This window comes from Oreochromis aureus, linkage group 17 (genome assembly GCF_013358895.1).
Source record: "Oreochromis aureus strain Israel breed Guangdong linkage group 17, ZZ_aureus, whole genome shotgun sequence".
Lineage (NCBI taxonomy): Eukaryota > Metazoa > Chordata > Actinopteri > Cichliformes > Cichlidae > Oreochromis > Oreochromis aureus.
Window position 1 is genome coordinate 11,103,695 of NC_052958.1, and position 19,707 is coordinate 11,123,401.

The 19,707-nt window shown below is 40.2% G+C and overlaps 1 protein-coding gene across 1 annotated transcript in view; it reads left to right on the plus strand.

Annotated features, from left to right (window-relative positions):
• cacna1c (calcium channel, voltage-dependent, L type, alpha 1C subunit) overlaps positions 1 to 19,707 on the plus strand; it is a 208,602-nt gene that overhangs the window by 143,706 nt on the left and 45,189 nt on the right. The window contains exons 7-10 of the mRNA XM_039601220.1: positions 2,121 to 2,320; positions 6,282 to 6,385; positions 10,240 to 10,327; positions 10,786 to 10,870. Coding sequence (XP_039457154.1) covers positions 2,121 to 2,320; positions 6,282 to 6,385; positions 10,240 to 10,327; positions 10,786 to 10,870 — 477 coding nt within the window. The remainder of the gene's footprint in view (positions 1 to 2,120; positions 2,321 to 6,281; positions 6,386 to 10,239; positions 10,328 to 10,785; positions 10,871 to 19,707) is intronic.

Here is a 19,707-nt window from a genome sequence, read left to right on the forward strand (position 1 = left end):
TTAGTTTGACTGGTCTTTGCATAAATTTGAACTCTACTGTAAAACTTTATCAGCAAACAAACCTTAAACAGTTAAATGATCACATCAATTAATTATTCAAACCATCATTTAGGTTTCTGAGCAGGAACAATTTGAGCAATAATTGAAACAACAGCTGCCATAAATGATTGAAACAATTTTCAGCAAAGGGCCTCAGGTATAATGGACTGGAGTGTTATTATGATGGTGTTATACATCCCCTGAGAGGCATTAGCTTTCCACAGGGTAAGTGCCAGTGGAATACTCTGCTATCCTATACATCACCCTGGAGAGCTTGTTTTGTATAATTAGTAAAACACTTTTTCCACATTGATTTTTTTCATGGTGCCTTTGTTTGGTGTTATTTCACTGTGTCCTTTTAGCCTTTCAACCTCTTTTTTTTATGTGAATGGATTGAATCTGTAACAGAGCTTCCCGTAGCAAAAAATCAAAATGTTCAGTGAGCACTGCTTGGATGGGTGTAAATCTCTCCTGCTGGGATCTGCAGTTCAAAAGACGAGCAGCTGAGTTAGAAAAGTATGCTCGATAAAAAGCTGAAAGTCTGTGTAAACAAAAGCATAGGGAGTCATGATCTCAAGGAGAATTTTGATAACAAGGATCCAGTCGCCACTATATATCATAAATAGTACATGGATATTCCCTTGAAATGAAACATTGACTAGAGTTTTGAAGCTTGAAGCTTCTGCTATTGCTAGTGCTGACAAATAGGATAAACTCAGTTGCAAACAGGTGCCATACCAAAAGCTTCCACTTTTGTACTTTTGTATTTTCTTACTCAGTTGTATATAGTATTTGTATTCTATTTTATTCTATTGTATATATTATTCTATTTTTATTCTATTGTGTATGTAGTATTTTATTTTATTTTATTTTATTGCATTCCAGTGTTTCTAATTTCTGCTACATAACTTTGCACTTTTGCTGTAACAAAACAAATTTCCCACCTGTGGGACTAATAAAGGTCATCTTTATCTTTATCTTTATCTTTATGATTGCTTTGGTTGCTTTCACCCATAGTTTGCATGGAAGACTCCAATTTGTCTGCAAACACGCTAACTAACTGGAAAAAGTATGACACAAACTGGAAGCAGAGACAGTTCACCTTCAAAGTAAGCGGTGCTTTGCCACTGAAATCAACATATTTCAGCATATTCCATGTCTTCACAGTTAGTGGCAATCACAAGGCAGTTTGTTTGCAACCTCTTTGCAATTAGCTACTGTAAGCAACTTTTCCCTGGCAATCGCTGATTACAGGGGGTAGCTGACTGGTCTCTAGACATGTATGACTGGAGCTTAGCAACTGATTTCACAGCGTAAGCCAGCAACCTCTTGCAACCAGTAAGGAATAATCCTAGCAGCCAGTGGTTAGCAGACAATTGCCAACTGCTTTCTAGGCCTGTGTAAAGTCACTGCATTGTTACATGAGATGCTAACTTTGGCGAGTGAAAAACAGGCTTAAAACAAAACACAATAGAAAAAAAGTGAGCAACTTATAGTTTGCAGTATGTTTTAATATGACACAATCCCAAAAAGTGACAGAATTATTGGAAGTGAAACTTGCACGCGCTACCAATGCAAAATAAACTCAAAACAGTGGGTTATGTGAAAATTTACAGTTGGCAGCTACAGAGCACAAAATGTTTTTATACCAGCTTCTAAACATGTTTATTTCTGTTATAAATTTGGTTATCGTAACATGTGAATCCTTGACGAGTGACCTCCTTTTAGAGCATGCCTCAAGCAAGCTTTCGAGGATCTGTGGTTTTTGCTACTTTTAAGTTGGCTTCATGCTGCTTGATTTCTACATTAAAAATCATGATGGGTAAAAGCTAAAAATGGCTTTTTCTATGAAGTTTAACTCACTACATCTGTGGTTTCTAAATAAATTATAGCTGTCTTGTTGAACTGTTTTTATTCCCTTGTACAACAGAAAATGATCTTTGTGTGTAATTCAATCTAATTTTCCACCTCTGACCCTCCTCAACAGTGCATCATTAAAGCCACAAAAAAGACATTATTTGTAAGATATCTGAAAAATTTTTAAAAAATGGCCATTGCCACTTTTTTCTCTTTTGTCACAGGCACTATCGCAGAGGAAAAGCCAGCACCGTGTGCACCTGATGGAGCTTATGGTCGACATTGCACGCAGAATGGAACACAGTGCAGAGTGGGGTGGGAGGGCCCAAACGACGGCATCACAAACTTCGACAACTTTGCCTTTGCCATGTTAACGGTGTTCCAGTGTATAACCATGGAAGGCTGGACGGACGTGCTGTACTGGGTGAGTCGGACACCAAAGCAGTGTTTTTGTGTTTGTGTGGATTAGTGAGTGCCAGAGGGATTGGTGCGTGGAGCCTCTATACTGTATCTGTAACATCAGTGCCAGATGAGTGCTTTTGAGAAAGGAGTATAACACAATAACAAAAACACTTGTTTTAGAAAGGTGGGTGCATATACAAAGACTGAACAAATACACACACAGAGTCAGCTTCTATCTCAGGTTAAATCAATGCAGACAATACACTGTGTAATTGAAGCCGCAGATTCATTTAGAACGTGTGTAGAATCCCTACGCTTGATTTCAGTGTCAAGTGAGCAAACATGGGGCCACAGACAACTAAATATTTCCGCAGGGACAAGTTTCCCTGCTAATCAAATCAAGTAGAGCTTGGTAAATTAGAACAAAAGGGCTTTCAAGATGCTGGACAAACCTTTAGAACAGCTTTAAGTGCTTTGTTGTAATTGCATTTTTGAAAGTTTTATCTTGTAGGGAAGTAAATGCATTAGCTTTCTGGCTTGACATTTTATGAAATGGTTACAAATTAGTTACAAAAAGTAGCAAAACAAATTTCTCTTGTGTTTGAGATCTACATGCCACTGAGAGGTCAAATGGACCGCAGCTTAAGAAAATAACAGCAACTAGAAGAACACTGCAAAAAACAGAAGCTGAACAACACACCAAGGAAATGAAAAACAAACAAACAAAACACAGCTGAAATTGATTAAAACAAAAAAGAAGTTGACTAAAACACAGTACAAGTAGAAAAAACCCCCGAAAATTCCACAAAACACAACAGAAGTGTTTCTGGGGACACAATACCGTGACGAACCAGCTGCAGAAATGACAGAAACCAACGCATCCCAAGACACGCTTAAAATAACCAGAGGGTTCATCGGTGTTGTGAGGGTTAAAAAGATGGAAGGTATGTTTGTTTTAATCACATGATTCATATAATAACGTAGATACATTCTTGCTATCAGCTATTTACTGTTAGCTTGTCACTTCCGCAGCTGTTCCGTCACCTTATAGTCTCCCCAAAAGTTTTCTGGTTTTTTGTTTTCACTTTCGCTTCATTGTTTTTCTATTTCCGTTGTGTTTTATTAAACTTCCACTGTGGTTTATGTGCTTTTTCTATTCCTGATGTTTTCTTAAGAGCCACTGTAGGGATATCACGTAAAAATGTGCATCCAATATGTGCTTGTTGGTTAAGTTATTAGGTCTACATCCGTTCTGCTATTCCTGCTTCATCTACTGCAGTTTCCTGTATATATTTACACACAGCACTCTTATAACAAATTAAAATGTTAAATCTTCGAATGATTGAAGCACCAGTCCTTTGACAATATTTTGTTAGTGTTGTAATTTTACATAATTTTCAGCGTCACACACTTTCACTACAAAATATCAACATGTAACATTTGCTGCTGTCACAGCACATAAACCCGCTATCAGCCTTCTCCCTTTTTTCATCTCGGTCCCTCAGTCTTTCTGTTAAATTCTTTAATTAAGAGCCTTATCATATTATTATCCGCTTTTTCTTTAAAACAACCTAACCTTTACATTTACAACCTCAATCTAATCAGTAATTTAATAGTCTAATAATGTGACTTTTGTTTTGAAGTAAAATCCTGGATGCTAAACTGCTCACTTTGTCAGCATCGATTGCTATATATATCCACCCCATTTATTCATCTCAACAATTTCCACATTAATCTCTCTTGATACTGTTATATCTTTGTTTCTAGATCCATTCACCAATCTAAGATGAAATTACTTAAGTTACTGTGGAACTGTTTAAAGAGATTTTTTAAATTACAGCCAGGGTTTGCCATTAAATTACAAAAGCGGTTAAATGTTCTTAATTGTGGATCGTGGTCTGCCTGCTCTCCAAGCAAAGGATAAAAGGCTTATAGTCAGTTTTAATCATACAATTATGCCATTCTCGCTGCTATCTGCTGCTCTTTTAACATGCACTGCTCCTTTTCTTTTTTCCTGCTTTTATCTCCTTTTAACCTCTCTCTCTAACACACTTTCCTGTCCTTGACCTCTACCGCCCTGACTCATCCGTGACTTCATCCTCTCTCTGTCAACCTTCTCAAAACCTTTTCTGTCATGTTTCCTGTTCTTCCCCTACTTTTCTCACCCACCTGTTGATTCCACATCTGTGCTACTCCCCCCTTTTTCTCCTTCCTCTCTCTTTCTCCTTTTCTTTCTTCTTCGCTCCTCTATGCCTTTTCTCTCTCTCAGATGCAGGATGCTATGGGCTATGAGCTGCCATGGGTCTATTTTGTCTCTCTTGTCATCTTCGGCTCTTTTTTCGTTCTCAATCTCGTTCTGGGAGTGTTGAGCGGGTAAGAGGTTATGCTGTTATTACGTGTGTATGTGCAGTAGGTGTGTTGTGTGGCTTTATTTACTATTTTAAATGTGATTAATGACGATGTTACAAGACTTTAATAATAAGTTTTTTCTTATTATTTCTCTTTTTGTTGTCATTAAGTCACATGTTTAAACACATACATACATACAGACCCAGTAAAATAATAAATTAGATGCAAATAAGAGCCGTGTGCTGACAGCAGTCTCACCTCATCATTCCACCAGAAAAAGTAGAGCTAGACAACTGTAGTCCTCTGTTGTTGAGGAAAGATAAAATGATGATCACTGAACTGAGGAAAATCTTTCGCTCTCTTCCCTTTCTGTTTCACTCAATCAATCCTTTGGCACAAGCCTGAAAGAAATACGCAAAAGCACTCAGAAAAAGCTGTGAGTGACCCCGCGTCTATCTGTCGTGTTCATGTCAGTTTGCCCACCTGTCTGTGCTGAACAGGTAGACACATACACACAAATATTTACACATTTCCAAAACTTAAAACATTTCAATTTAAAATGAACACTACTGTGTTCCTACATGTTTTTTTAGCTTACATGCACGTTTGTCTCTTGCAAGTTAGCATTTATCTTTTTTATTTTTGCATTTGTGCACGCAGCTGCAGAGTGTTTATATTTGTTTAAAGGCATGTGCTGCGCTGTGTGTTTTGTTTCAACAAATACTGCTCGAGCAGGCTCGCTGGGTGCTGTTTTACCCCACTCTGCCAAGTCACACTGTTTCAGTACAAGCGCCTCCCGGTCTGCAGGGACACACTGGGGTATAAATAATTCACCCCTCAGGTCAGCCGTGGAGGTGGAATGCTAAAAAAGCTTGCACAACAGGGAAAACACAATAAGGACAGAGTGGAGTCTGGAGGAAATGTGGCATTAAATATGGAAATTATGAAACAGCAGGCTGCAATGAGTAGTGAAAAGCATTTTTTTAAGCGTCCGTGAAAAACATTGTTTGCAGATCACACATGATGGTAATAATAATGATGATAATATCAAAAAATAATTGTGAATAAATTGGGAGAGAATGGTTTTGACTTGATGTCTATTTCCAGTCCATGGGAGTCTTGGTGCACAGTCTCTTTATTTGTCTAACTACACTCTTATTTCTCCAATGATTAAGGATGAAAAAGAAGAATGACAGTGGAAGTAGAATGACCTATGTGATTATTAAACTTCTGACTTCTTTTTTTTTCTTGCAGGAATGCATTGATTCATTTATTTTGTTTGTCACGTGAGACTCGCAGCCTCCTATAGGTTTCACTGTTTTAAAAGTCCCGCCCAAATACTTTGCCACGTGGCACACTAAGTGACTGACAAATAATATCAATGCACCATAATCCCAGCAGGGAACAAGCAGAGGTAAACGGTTCCATCTGTTGGGAACTTTCACCAAGGATCTAACTCATTCCCTTATCCCCCCTTCTCCTTTCTCCCTTCCCCATCATCTTACCACTCCCTGCCTTTTCCATCAATCCCCTGTCTTCTTGTCTTACTTTTTCCTCTATTTTTACCATCCATCCACTTCCCATCTTCCATCCTTCTATCTCCTCCCTTTGCCCCCTATCTTGATGCCTCCTAGGTGAATGATGCTGTAGGTTACAAGTGGCCCTGGGTCTATTTTGTCACCTTAATCATCATCGGATCCTTCTTTGTGCTAAACTTGGTTCTGGGGGTATTGAGCGGGTAAGGGCAGGGTCAAAGGTCGTTTGAAACTAATTTTTCTTTCTTGCCTTTTTGCTGCTCTTGGAGAATTTTGCTTTTGGTCTTTTGCTTGAGGGATCTCTTCACTTCCTTCTCCTTCCTGCCTTTTGCTGCTGCTGGCGTTTATATTTAATGAGTACAAAGCATGTACAAGAATGTGTTTCTATATAGTCCCATTTGGTTGCTTTACAAGACCATCTATCTGAGGCTTTGTGACTCTTCCAACTGAGCAATGCTGACTGCACATAGATTTTTTTTTATCACTGTAGCTGACTGTAGTGAAATCATACTCGAGCATCTGGCTCGAAGACCACTGAAACCTTCTGGGTATTGTTTCTCTTACTACAAGGCTCCACTGCTGTTTCTGTAAAATAGCACTAGTGCTATTGTGAAGTGAAGTGCTCTGTTTTCAGCACTGATGCAGGGTGGAAAAACTACCATCTCATTTTGTTTTTTTAAGGAATTAATATGTAAACAAAGAACCCTTGTGATTAAAGCTGTTTATAGACCAGCAGTTAATACACAAAAACATGTACGAAGATGTATCTGAATTCAGCAGTCAGAGATGGGCAGTAACGCGTTACTTGTGACGCGTTACTGTAATCCGATTACTTTTTTCAAGTAACGAGTAATGTAAGGATTACCATTGCAAAACGGTAATTAGATTACCGTTATCAGGAACGGTGCGTTACTGCGCTACTAAAACCGTGAGTTTTTGCGAGAATGTCTCATGATAGTGACGTGTTTAGTGCGACGTTCGTGACAACAGCTGTCTGCAGATCAACAATGGATAATATATCAAGCACGGGGAGAGAGTATGAGCGTGCAGCGTTTAAAGCGTGGAAGTACTGACCTTATTTTGAGTTTGATTCCATAAAAAGTGACAAAAACATTAGTGTCCGTTGTGCGTGGAAGAAAACTTCTTTTACAGCTTAAAACCCCTTAACTTCCAAGCTACGACTGTAATGGGAAATTCACAGAGAAACTCATGGATTCTTCCACTGACCGCAGGCACACCTGCACCAGGGTAAACCTCCGCCTACCCCAGTCCTGCTTTACAGGTGAAAATAGAGCAACTAGCCTTTGACTTTATTTATTTTCTGCTGTGTTTTACTTGCATCTGTTTGAAAGAGTGAGTGTAAACACAAAAAAATATTTTATTTTATGTGCTGGAATGTGCAGAAAATAGGTTTAAATGTTAAACAAATTTCTTCCAGTCAGAGAATGTTGTGTATAATTTAATTTTTTTTGCTTGATGCATAAAGTTAAAAGATTAAAACTAATAAAACAAGTTTTAAAAGAGACATTTCCATTTGATTACATTTTGTATGATGGATTATGCAGAAAAAGTAGAATTGGGCTGAAAGATCTATCGCTTTATCACCTATTCAGGTTGTAAATTGTGTTTTTAAAAAGTAACTAAGTAACTAAGTAATTAATTACTTTTGAAAATAAGTAATCAGTAAAGTAACTGGATTACTTTTGGGGGGAAGTAATCAGTAATTAGTTACTGATTACTTTTTTCAAGTAACTTGACCAACACTCTTCAGCAGTAACAGAATTATATCAGTTGCCACCTAAAAACATCTTAAACTTCTCAGTTCCAAGATCAGCTCTGCCAGGGAACAGGTTTTAGAGTCAGATGTCTCACCCCTGACTGACTGACTGACCTGAATCTGACTTGATACCCTCAGGAGAGGTGGCAGCAGCATTGTAGGGAAAATAATAGAGGTCTATCTGTACCAAACAGCTTGGGGGGTTTGGTTGTCCGACTCTTTGTCTGACTTCTGACTAATGATGCTGTCAGCTCACTACACAGCCTGACCTTTTACCAACTGGTTACTCCATGGTGTGTGTAGGTCTCAGATTGGCATAATAACTAATGGCTAAACAGGAAGAAGGAGAGTGACGGATGTAGAGACATAGGCATAGGGTGTGACTGTGTTTGTCTGGATTTGATGTAATACGTAAACAGAGACGATGGAGAAAGGGGCTCGACCGAAAGAGAATGAGTAGGTAGAGAAAGGAGAATTAAAAGATGACTGAGGACAGAAAGGTGAGACAGTGGAGAATTGGAAAACAAGCGTGGAGCCTAAGGATTTAGCACTCAAGGCCACACTCGCACACACACATACAGGATATGCACACTGAACTGCACAAGCCCAGATCAATAGGATTGGATCTCCTGCTAATGTTATGACAAGTGGGACAATAGCTGTTTGTCCTAATGCTCATTGATCTGCTGTTGTGGGTTTGAGTGTGGAGTCTGCAGTTCAATCTGAGGTTCCATCATTCCCCTAAATTTCACACAGATACCCTCAAACACACTTAAATTCTGTCCAGCCAATAGACATAACCAAAAAAAAGTCAATAACAATGCCAAGAGTTTCATCAGTTCTTGATCTCTGGAGAGCGGTGAAACGCTAACAGCCTACACAACCTCTCTTAAAACCTTTGTGCTAATTGCTTGAAATCTGATTAGGAATATTCAGATAACGCTTAAGCCTGAGCTTCAAAAGGAGTCCCACTTGAATGTTCAAAACGAACGTAGGGAAGTTCTTCTATGTAAAATATTCACAACAAGGAGGCATTTGCTGTGTTTATTTTCCAACAGGCCTTTAAATATGAATTTGTTCACGTTTTAACTGCAAAAATTCCCAAGTCTCCCAGCTCCTGTCAGCTCTCATCTGAATGAATTTCCTTTGTTCAGACTGGATCTTTGGTTCTAACCTGTCTTTGACCTTCCCCGAGTGCACCGTTTAATCAAGTGTTCCTCAATTCTTTCTTCCCTCCTGTCACCTGGAAGCAATTTCACTGAATTTCATCATAATGATATGATATTTCACACTCGCTGGTCACGTTGGTTTTAATTGTCTTAAATTATTTTTTCTGCACGTGTTCTTTGTGCACAAAAACGAAATCCAGGTGAGGTACAAACCTGTAACTTTTTTCTGCAATCAATGTCTCTAAGAAGTAACTGAAAGAATGAGCTGGCGGGCAAAAGGTTAGGAGCTCAGTGATGCAGGATGACCTTAGTGCAGAGCCACCTTTCCAACTATTTGACAACAGCTGAGGCTGTGCAGCTGGTGAGGGCGCCCTCTTTGTGCCTCCCTCCGGGGTTGTAGCAAGCACATTGCAACCTGGGGTAGACCCAGAAAACACCACAGGAATCCCATTTCCCAGCTGGCCTGGATGCACCTGGGGTCCACTACAGATAAATTAAGTCTTGAGCTTTAATATTTAGTAAATTTTTACAATAGGCAGACTTTTCACTGTAGCTTTTTATCATATTAGCTGAGCATGCAGTAGCCAGAAATCATCACCTATTCCCTGCTGAGAAAAGGTGGTGCAATTCATCAACAGTGCAACAGCCTAAATGAATAGGGTTCCTGCTGCATCACTTCCTTTCACTTTTTATTTGGTTCATCCTTTTGTCTATGTGAATCACATGGGATCAGTCCTCATCATCTGTCATGGAACCCCAGCTGGCTTGAATGGTATTTCATTATTTGAGTGGTTGATATGTAAAGAATTATTAATAAGGTATAAAGATCTATATTCTAGGAAACCAAAAGCTGCATTTGCATACTAACACCGTTTCTCCGTGGCAAAACTTTTCTTTCGTTACTTAACTTTTCTTCTCTCTGGCAGGGTTTTCCCTCTTCTTCTTTCCGAAGTATCCTTTTCTTTGAACTTGATCACTTTTGTCACATGATGATTTTGCCAAAACCTTAGTCAAGATTTTCAGATTCTCTTTCCTGTCTCTCTCTCTGTTTGCTCTCTCTTTCCCGTCAACTCTCTGCCCCGCTCCTTCTCTTCTGCTCCCCTCCTCCCAGAGAGTTTTCCAAGGAGAGAGAGAAGGCCAAGGCACGCGGTGACTTCCAGAAACTCAGAGAAAAACAGCAACTGGAGGAAGACCTCAAGGTAGTTTGGTGTGTGTGTGTGTGTGTGTGTGTGTGTGTGTGTGTGTGTGTGTGTGTGTGTGTGTGTGTGTGTGTGTGTGTGTGTGTGTGTGTGTGTGTGTGTGTGTGTGTGTGTGTGTGTGTGTGCATGTGTGCATGCGGTTGTCCCCATGCCAGAAAAGCTGTTACAGTCTTTACCAAAGACTTAGGTTCATTGTACTGTCAGTGTTCAGTAACCTGTAACCCTTCAGTAACAGTGAGCAGGGAAAGCAGAGCAAACTTTACTTAGAAGTTACCCAAGTTACAAAACAACACAAGCACTCCTCTTACCTCATGGAAAAGTGTAAAAAATAGGGCACACGAAGATTGAGAAACATGATACATATTCTAAAACATTTCATTCGTATGATTTCAAACAGATGTGAAGTTTGATCTTTCTGTTTACCCATCAGTATTTCCCTTGTTTGTGTGTGAATACAGGGCTATTTAGACTGGATCACTCAAGCTGAAGACATTGACCCAGAGAATGAAGAGGAGGGCATGGACGATGAGAAACCCAGAAATCGTGAGTGTGCGTTTTTTTGACAGAAGAAAGAATGGTTCTCCTAGAGATGACGCTGTATGCATGTGTGACTGAATTATTGATTGATGGTTAGGATTAGATGTGTCAGGATATGGTAAGACTTTGGCAAAGGCTAGCTGGAATGATTTCCTCCCAGATGCATCACAAGTTTGTCAGGATAGATGTGGATATGTTTGCACTACATTTATTGCTCGGTCTATAAGTAGTGAGCTTTTCGCAGTCTCCTTCACACCGTAGTGGCACAGTCATTAAATGAACAACTGACGTACGGGCAGAGTGACTGACAGACCGAGAAGATATTAATATTATCTGCTTGCTTTGGCTGAGAATCATCCTGAGGATTAAAACCTGTTTAGATATTAGTGGAACGTGTCAGACTGCAGCTAATAGCCTCTGGGCCCACACTGTGACACACAACAAACACACATTACTGCACCTATGCAAACTTAACATAGGAACACACACACACACTGTAGGTACACCCTAAGGAATTTGTTTACTTGTGTTTTGACAGAAATTTACACACACAAATTAACACCTTGTCTCTCTATACAAACACCTCCGGAGAGATGCAGCCAGACATGGCTCATGTCTCCCCAGGAATGCACCATATTTCCTTGGGAGGGAAAGCAGAGAACTGGCCTCTTTAACTTGGAGGTCAGAGCTCAGAACATAGACCTTGAAAGAGGGACAATAAGAAAGAGAGGCAGTGATTTGACAAAATGCACGTCTATTGTATTCCCGCACATGTACCCTTAGTATAAACAGTATGGACTGTGAAGTATTTTATAAAGGCTTGGAGCTAAGCTTGCTCACACTGGTAGCGGATGAATGAATAATGAGGACTAACCATGCAGAGACAGAGCGTGCATTCTGCTTACATTCTGCACACAGCCACGCTCATCTCTTGAAAATCACTGTGGTTCATTCTGAGAAAACATTGATGACTGCCAAGGGAAAAAAGAAAGAAAGAGAAAATCTAATGATGATCTAATCTTTCAGGGAATATCAAGAAATTAACATGGTCAAATGAGCAATGACCCAATTTACATGAAAATAAGGCACAACACCCCCGTGGCTAATCCGTAACAAATCTGCTTGTTTTCACCTGTTACCAGTGTGCTCCCCTGGGCCAATCAGTCTGGCAAACACACATCAGCAGTCTCTTAGATAGTGTTTTGGCCCATTAACAAACAAACAAATACAGTATGTGGCCAATTTTTAAAATGTCACATCAAAATATTATGATGTTATTTTTGTTTTTTCTGCTCTAAGTTTCGCAAATTCTGCATCAGTGATATATTTTGCAGTGTCTGAACAAGCCAAATATGGCTGTAAACCAAAACCTGTAAGTGTTTGCCATACAGTAAACATACACACATATACATATTTTCCTCAAATAAATCTACCATGCAATCTCTGTGGATCACTTAGTTGCAAGATTAAGTCGGTGACATCTTTTAAACAGTATAAATTAGGCCATTAGATGTAGATGATTCAACAAAATGATTAATATATATGATACAAAATTCTCTATAAGAAAGATCAATCATCGCTCTCTGTTTGTGAAGGTGAAAAATCAAGTCACTTGCTCTGTCTATTACTCTGCCTCCCCTCTCCCCGATGGATGGATCCTCTTGTGGGAAGATGAACGAGGGCAGTTTGTCCCTGCTGCCCAGGACATTTTGCATCAGCTCATGCATGCACAGCTCACCTAAATGTGTGTCCTAAGAAGCGATAAGAGACTCAGAGAGCAGAATAGATGAAAAGGGAAAAGTAGATGTTCAGACATAGAGGCAAAAGATGGAAATAGACAGTGTAAGGACTGCAGAGTGTACACAGACTCCAGACAATATCTAGAAAATCAGGTCAGGGGATTGTCCGAAGTTGCCTTTTATCACATGTGGCACACAGCAGCAGCAGAGGTTTGCTTCACATGTATTTTTACTGCTGTAGATGGTCCTGAGCAGGGTGTGCAGAAGTCACATGATACCCCATCGACTGCCTATAAATTCCCTAGATATTCACTAGACTTGCTGTTCTTCAGGCTTAAATCAGCATCATCGCTGGACACCCCTGCTGTCTCATGATGTTCTAACATGAGGCTCCCAAAGAAGATCAGGCTTGCCGTGCAACAGCACTGCACTAACATCATATTCAGTATTATGAATATGAGAAGTTGATGATGTCAAGTATAATATATGTAAAATATGTGTGTTTTCTGTCATCTCAAGGGCATAGTCTGTATATATGTCTTCCGTGCTGTTGCTCTCTACCATCTTGTTCTTGCGTGCTGTCATCTTGTTTTGTTGTCCTTGCTGTTTGTGTTAGGAGTGTCTCCAGCCCACCTGAGAAGCAAGACCAGTATGCATGTCTTTTCCAGTCATTCTTCTGACTGTCAGGATGGTGTTTGTGTATCCTCTGTGGCGTTGACGTGTGCTTCCATGTATATCCGGCTGTGATTAGGCATGTGTACACCAAAGGCTCCTTTGGTTGTAATTACATTTGGTCTACATGGCTTCTGGTTGGGATGCCTTCTTGATGGTGCAGTATATTGCATCTATCCTGGAAACGCACCAATCCCCTAAAGATTTGTAGAGGATGTGAGTAAAATGTTCAGTCTACTGCTCTGTGGCTTCCCGCTGTGTGGAGTAATAAAACAGAAATTTTCAATTTATCTTGCAATGCAGTCTCATCCAGGGATGTCAAATACTGCCGTTTTGTCCGATTCTCCTTGTCTGAGATTGATACACAAAAATGTGTCCTATAATAAACACAGAGAGATGACAGATGTCCACATTAGGATGTTTGAGTGGTTGTGGTGAAATAAATCACAGGTTTGTTAACCAGGAGATCACAGCCTCCTGGTTTTCAGTCTTGTTTTTTCTCCTTTAAACCTGCTTTTGACGTTAGTTTTCACTCGCTGCCTGTTTAGGTTTAACAAAAGATTGCAATTTGCGATTTAATGCTACACCTTGAAAAATGTTGTATTCACCCAGCGTGTTTAAATGCAGTGATATGAGGTCCTTTGCAAACATTATGTGACATCTGGAAGTAAAAAACCTGTCTCACTCTTGCCATAGACCCAGTGCTCTATAGCACAGATACCAAAGGACAGCTGATTATCTGTGGGGTGTGCTGGCACTGACAAAACAGCAGCATTTGATGCTGTGGGAATGATGCTCTACTGTCCATTTTACAGAGGCGCCAGTGTTATAAATGTTGTTTGCTTTTGGCAGCTAGTGCAAAAATGGTTTGATAGATTTTACACTGTGACATGGTAAATATGCATTTCACTTGAGGAAGGATTTTTGCTGTAAACCACAACTTAAGAAACCAACTTAAAAATGCATAAAATTGATTAAATCATGATTAATATTATTCAGTTGAGCATCCGCAGTAATCTGGATGCTGTGTCACTCTTTTGTGGTAAAGAAAGAGCTGTTGATTTAGATCTGCATTCCTATCTTCACCTATGGCCATGAGCTCAGTGTAGTGACTGAAAGAATGAGCTCACATATACAAGTGGCAGAAATGACCTCTCTGAAAGGTGTCATGGTCTCAGCCTTTGAGACTGGAAGAGGAGCTTCATCACATTGGCTGCTACACATTGGGTACTTCATATTGAAAGAAGCCATTTGATATGGTGTGATATAGTTCTACTAGGATGATTCCTAGATGAGCAGTTTCAGGTATGTTCAAATGGGAGTAGGCCTAGAGGTAGACCCAGGGCATGGTCAGATTATGTCTCTCGGTTGGCTTGGAAACACTTTTGGTGTGTCCCCGGAAGAGGACCTAACTTCTTGGAAGTGGATTTTAAGAGGTCTCTAGAAGACAACCAAACTCTCTGGCCTGCGGTATGTTGTGGGGCAGGGGCCCCTCTGATAGTCCTCAAGGTGTTGATTTTGCTCTGAAGTTCATGCTGTTTTTGTCTGCTTCCAATATAGACAGTGGTAAAGGTGCTAATACACAGAAAGTATGGTTATCTCTCCAGCTAGCCCCTTTGCCACTTGGCCCTTTGGACAGGAAACAATTGATTTGGTAACAGGCTTTGTTTAGCTCCAGAGTCAACTATAGCTCAGCGAGACAGTGTATCCTGATTAAAGCAAAGACTGGCTGTAAAAACATGCAGGGAATGGCTTTTAGTTAAGTACTGCTCACTAGTATCTCTACATTTACTGGTAGGCTTTCCCTTTTGGCCTCACTGGACAGTATAAGAAGAAATTCCCGGGTTTACCACAATAGTCTTTGCAGTTAATCTTACCCTTACCCTAGTCATACCCTTCCCAGTCAACCAGAAACTGGAGACTCTGATCCACCACAGCACACCCAAAATGCTACAATGCTACAGACGGCATAGCCCGAATGGTCACCCACCACCCTGGCAGGTCAACGGAGGGCTAGCCAAGAGGTACAGAGAGCTGGAAGATATGGGATTGATTTGGAACACATGGAATGGAGGATAGATTTTTATGGAAGCAGGTAGTTTAAGGCACACAGCAGAAGTGCCAGTCTTGCATGCTTTCATTGCTGTCTTGTTCTTACATTCTGTCTTCTTTTTTTGTTGTCCTTCCTGTGTGTGTTAAAATTATTTCTAGCCCACTTGAGAAACAAGACCAGTATGCATTCCTGGTCCAGTCATTCCACTGACTGTCAGGATCGTGTATGTGTCTGTTCTTTGACTTGTGCTCCGATGTCTATCCAGTTTAGGATTAGGCATGTATACATTAAAATGTTTTCAGCTGTAATTATTTTTGGTCAGCAGGGCTTCTGGTTAGGATGCCTCCTTAATGGTAGAGAGATACAATCCCATCTGTCCTGGAAACACACCAGACTCCTAAAGAGTTTGTGGAGGATGTGACGAAAAAGAAAGATGTTCAAACTACTACTCTGTGGCATCTCACTATGCGGAGCGAAACAACAGAAATTTTTCAATACACTTTGCTCTCAGTCACCATCTCTTTTCAACCTGCCTTTTTACGTTTGTTTTCATTCGCTGCCTGGCTAGATTTGAGAAAAGATTGTGATTTGTGTTCAAATATGTACCTTTACCCAGCATGTGGAGATTAAAAGATTAAGCGGTACAGGAGAGAAACAGACATGAGTGATTTTGCGCCAGTAATGCCAGTAATGTTAGTGCTCTGTTTCAAATTACATACCTGCGGTAATGAAATGAGGTGTGACTGCAAAGAGGGAATGCCATTTTTCCAGAAGAATTCATAGTTCTTTGTGCGTATTTTGGTATATATGAGCATACTTGTGTGAACCCTTCATGTAAGTATCTGTGTGGTCTGTCTTGCTGAGCCGTGCTCTCTATCCCCAGGTAAGAGCCATCATTTTCTGTCCCTGCGTGGAGCCGTGAAGAAAAATGCGGCTTTCCTTCGTAAGGCGTGTGCGTCTGTCTGCATGGTCCAGCACTAGTTAAAGCTTTACTGGATTCTAGACATGCAAGCAGACTGCAACCTCTCTGCTCACCTATACTCCCCACTTTCCGACGCCTCTCTTCCTCCCCTTTTTATCCACTCCCCCTCCAGTGGAGTAAGCATCTTTCTCTGCAGCCTCCAGAGTGGGGATCCCCTGCCTCTCAACACTGTAAAATAGTTTATTCTCTTTGTCTTCCTTACCCTTTTTCATGCACCAACCGCTGAATGATGATTAAATATGAGGGCCATATATATGAATATCCTCCGACAGTGGAGACATGGAATTTTCCCCCTGATAACTACCCCTGCTGCTGGCAAAATTGCATGTCTTTATTACATTAAAATCTTTACAGTGTTTCATGGCCCTTTAAATTACTTAAGTACATTCAAAATGTTAAAAAACAAAACTCAAAGTCCAGGGAATAGGGAGACAAGGAGAGAAATAACATTACTGTGCTGAGATGAAACAACTTTTGTAGGAAAGGATCTGCATCTGCCTGACTTGTCTGAAAAAATAACAAGAGGATGTCATCACAGAAAACAACTGGAGTGATGGTTTCGTACCACATGGCTCATAAAAAACACTATTCTTACTATTGTTAGTGATGTCAGAGTCCTCTCCTTGGTTTTTCAGATTCCTTTCCCTAAAGTCCCCCCCCTCCTGCATCACTATTAGCCTTGCTAGCTGTGATAATGAATACAGTCGAGAAACAGCTTTGAAATGAGAATTTTAACCTTTTTATAAAGTCAAATTACCAAAAGCCTGCATGAAAAGATTTGTGTTGTCATTATTAAGACAATGATACAAAGTAGAATTCAGTGTCTTTTTTGGGGGGGTTGTCTGACATTTTGAATTAAATATATTTTTCATTTTTGTGACTGGAAATAAAATCTGTTTTAGTTTGCTGACAAAAACACCAAAACAAACACGAGACGCTGCCATAAAAACGCACACTGTTGTGGAGGGTGCTTTTTTTTTTTTCCAGAAATAGCGCCCTGAGTTCATGTTCAAGCTCACCAACACATGCCAACACTTTCTGTTCTATCACCTTTCTGTCTTCCTGTCTTCCCTCCTCTGCCCCTCCTTTCGTTTTTCTTCCTTCAATACTCCATGTTCCTTTTCCTTCTTCATCTCCTTCCCTGTCTCTGTGTCTCAGGTCTTTGGGGTTTTACTCTAACAATAGGCATTAAACTAGTTCAGCGCTCCATTGAGGGGAAGGCACCGGGCTGCTTTTATATTTGAAAGGCTTTTAGCCTCAGGAGAGGCCAGAGGGCCCTGGGTGCTTTTAACTAAGTAGCATAGCAGCAGGTGGCACGTGTCGAGGTGAAAGAAACACACAGCGTGTGCATGGCAGAGGTATTTAAGTTGAGACAGACCATCGTGATCTCTACAGCACTAAACTCGTTCATCCCTAACCATGTGTCAAAGTACAGTAACCTAATGCACTGTTCACTCACTGTAGCTTACTTTGACACATCGTTGGGCTTACAAGCCATCTCTTGGGATAACCACGTAATGCAAACAAATTCCTTTGGCTCAGAAAGATACACTAACTGGCCATTCTGATAGGTGCACCTATTCAGCTGCACATATCTAATCAGCCAATGACAAGGCAGCAACTCAATGCTTTTAAGCATGCGGGCATGATCAAGACAACCAGCTAAAGTTCAAACTGAGCATCAGAATGGAAAAAAAATGGGGATTTATGTGACTTTCAACATGCAGGTGTTGTTTAGGTTAGTCTGGGTATTTCAGAAACCTGCTGATTTCCTGGTGTCTTCCTGCACAACCACCACTAGAGTTTAATATTGCAATATTGTCGCAATATTGGCTGCGACACCATACTAATGAACTAACTAATAGTAACTAACTAATGAATTGGCCAGTGGATGTATAGCTACATACTTTGGAGTAATTTTCTAAACATGACTTCATGACTTCGCCGGATGGATTTCTCCAGTTTCAGTAGCAAATCTGCACAAAAGACCAACAAAATGCAGGAATACATGTAACTGGACTTTTTGGCCCGGAATCAATGAGTAAATGGAAAAGATAATCCCAGTCAGAATAACATTATTAATATCTTTGAAAAAAAAAAAAAAAAAAAGATTGGGGTTTGTTTGCAGGTTTTTTGAGAGGGTCGTGGTTAAGTGCTGATCATATTATTTGGTTTCATGCTGTAAGATCATTTGCACCAGTAGGTTTTACTGAAGATATCTTATTTTAACACAAGAGGCATTGATATTCATATGCAGTACCTGGCTCTGGTGCCCAGAGGGTGTTACAATAAGTGTTTGAGGTGACAGTAAGGGGAACGCAGCTCATTCCCGCCAGCAGGCAAAGACTGACAGAAGCAATAAAAACCAATGTATCACTTCATATCAATCTCTCCAGCAGCCATCCCCACATTCTTTTCTCCCCGTCTCTCCCGCTAACCATACCTCCCTCAGTGCCTCCATTACTTTCGCCCTCCAATCCTGCCTTTCTATTTTCTTTCATTTTTTCTTCTATTCCATCCTTACCTGCCAATTTATATTACTCCCGCCTAAGGACAAAGTGCCACATTTGCAGTGTACTTGTGATTTCTATAAACAAAGAAAAAGCTTTCCACCTGTTTGCAAATCTGCAAAAGTACCACTGGGGCAAGGAGTAAAACTGTACTTTTTCTTTTTAATAAGTTTGGTTGTTTTTAAAGACCACCCCCCTCCCCAAACACCATCTGTAGACCACAGATAGACATCTTTTTTTCCCCAACTCTTTGGGTCTTGAAATCAAAAATGAATTTCATCAAGTTTTAATCCCCTCAAAGTAAAGCAATCCCCCAGCTTGAAAATGGAAATCCTTCCAAAAAATAGCCCCAATCTTGAATGTTGAAAAGTTAAAATCGAGCACAGAAATTGTTGACTAATGTCAAAAATTGTGGTGACGTCAATAAGCAAGCCAATGCTTCAGCTTAGTTTCATTCACCACAGCAGCAATTGGCAAAATGAGAATTAGTCAACCTTTTCCTCAAGTGTTGTGTCTGTGCTACCTTTTTAGCTTTAGGCATTCAGCTGTGGAATTATATTACTTTGGTTTAGCACCACAAACTAACAAGGTTGCAAGGTTTGTGTCCCAAGATCCCTAACTGGCAACTTAGTGTGTAATTAGTGTGGGCAATCAGTGCAAAATTTGGGAATGGTTTTATTGACTCTAGGGTATGTGTGTAGCCGTGTGCCTTAATTAGCAGGATTGAATAATGCTTACGTTTTAATTCCTATACTTCAACAGTGGTTTTAATTAGCTTGTATGCTGGTGCAAGATAACTCTGATAAAGATCAAATGTTTAACACCAACCCAGTGTCCAGTGCTCCTCGGTACCTGAACACTGGTTGCACTTTGTAGCTCTCAAGTGT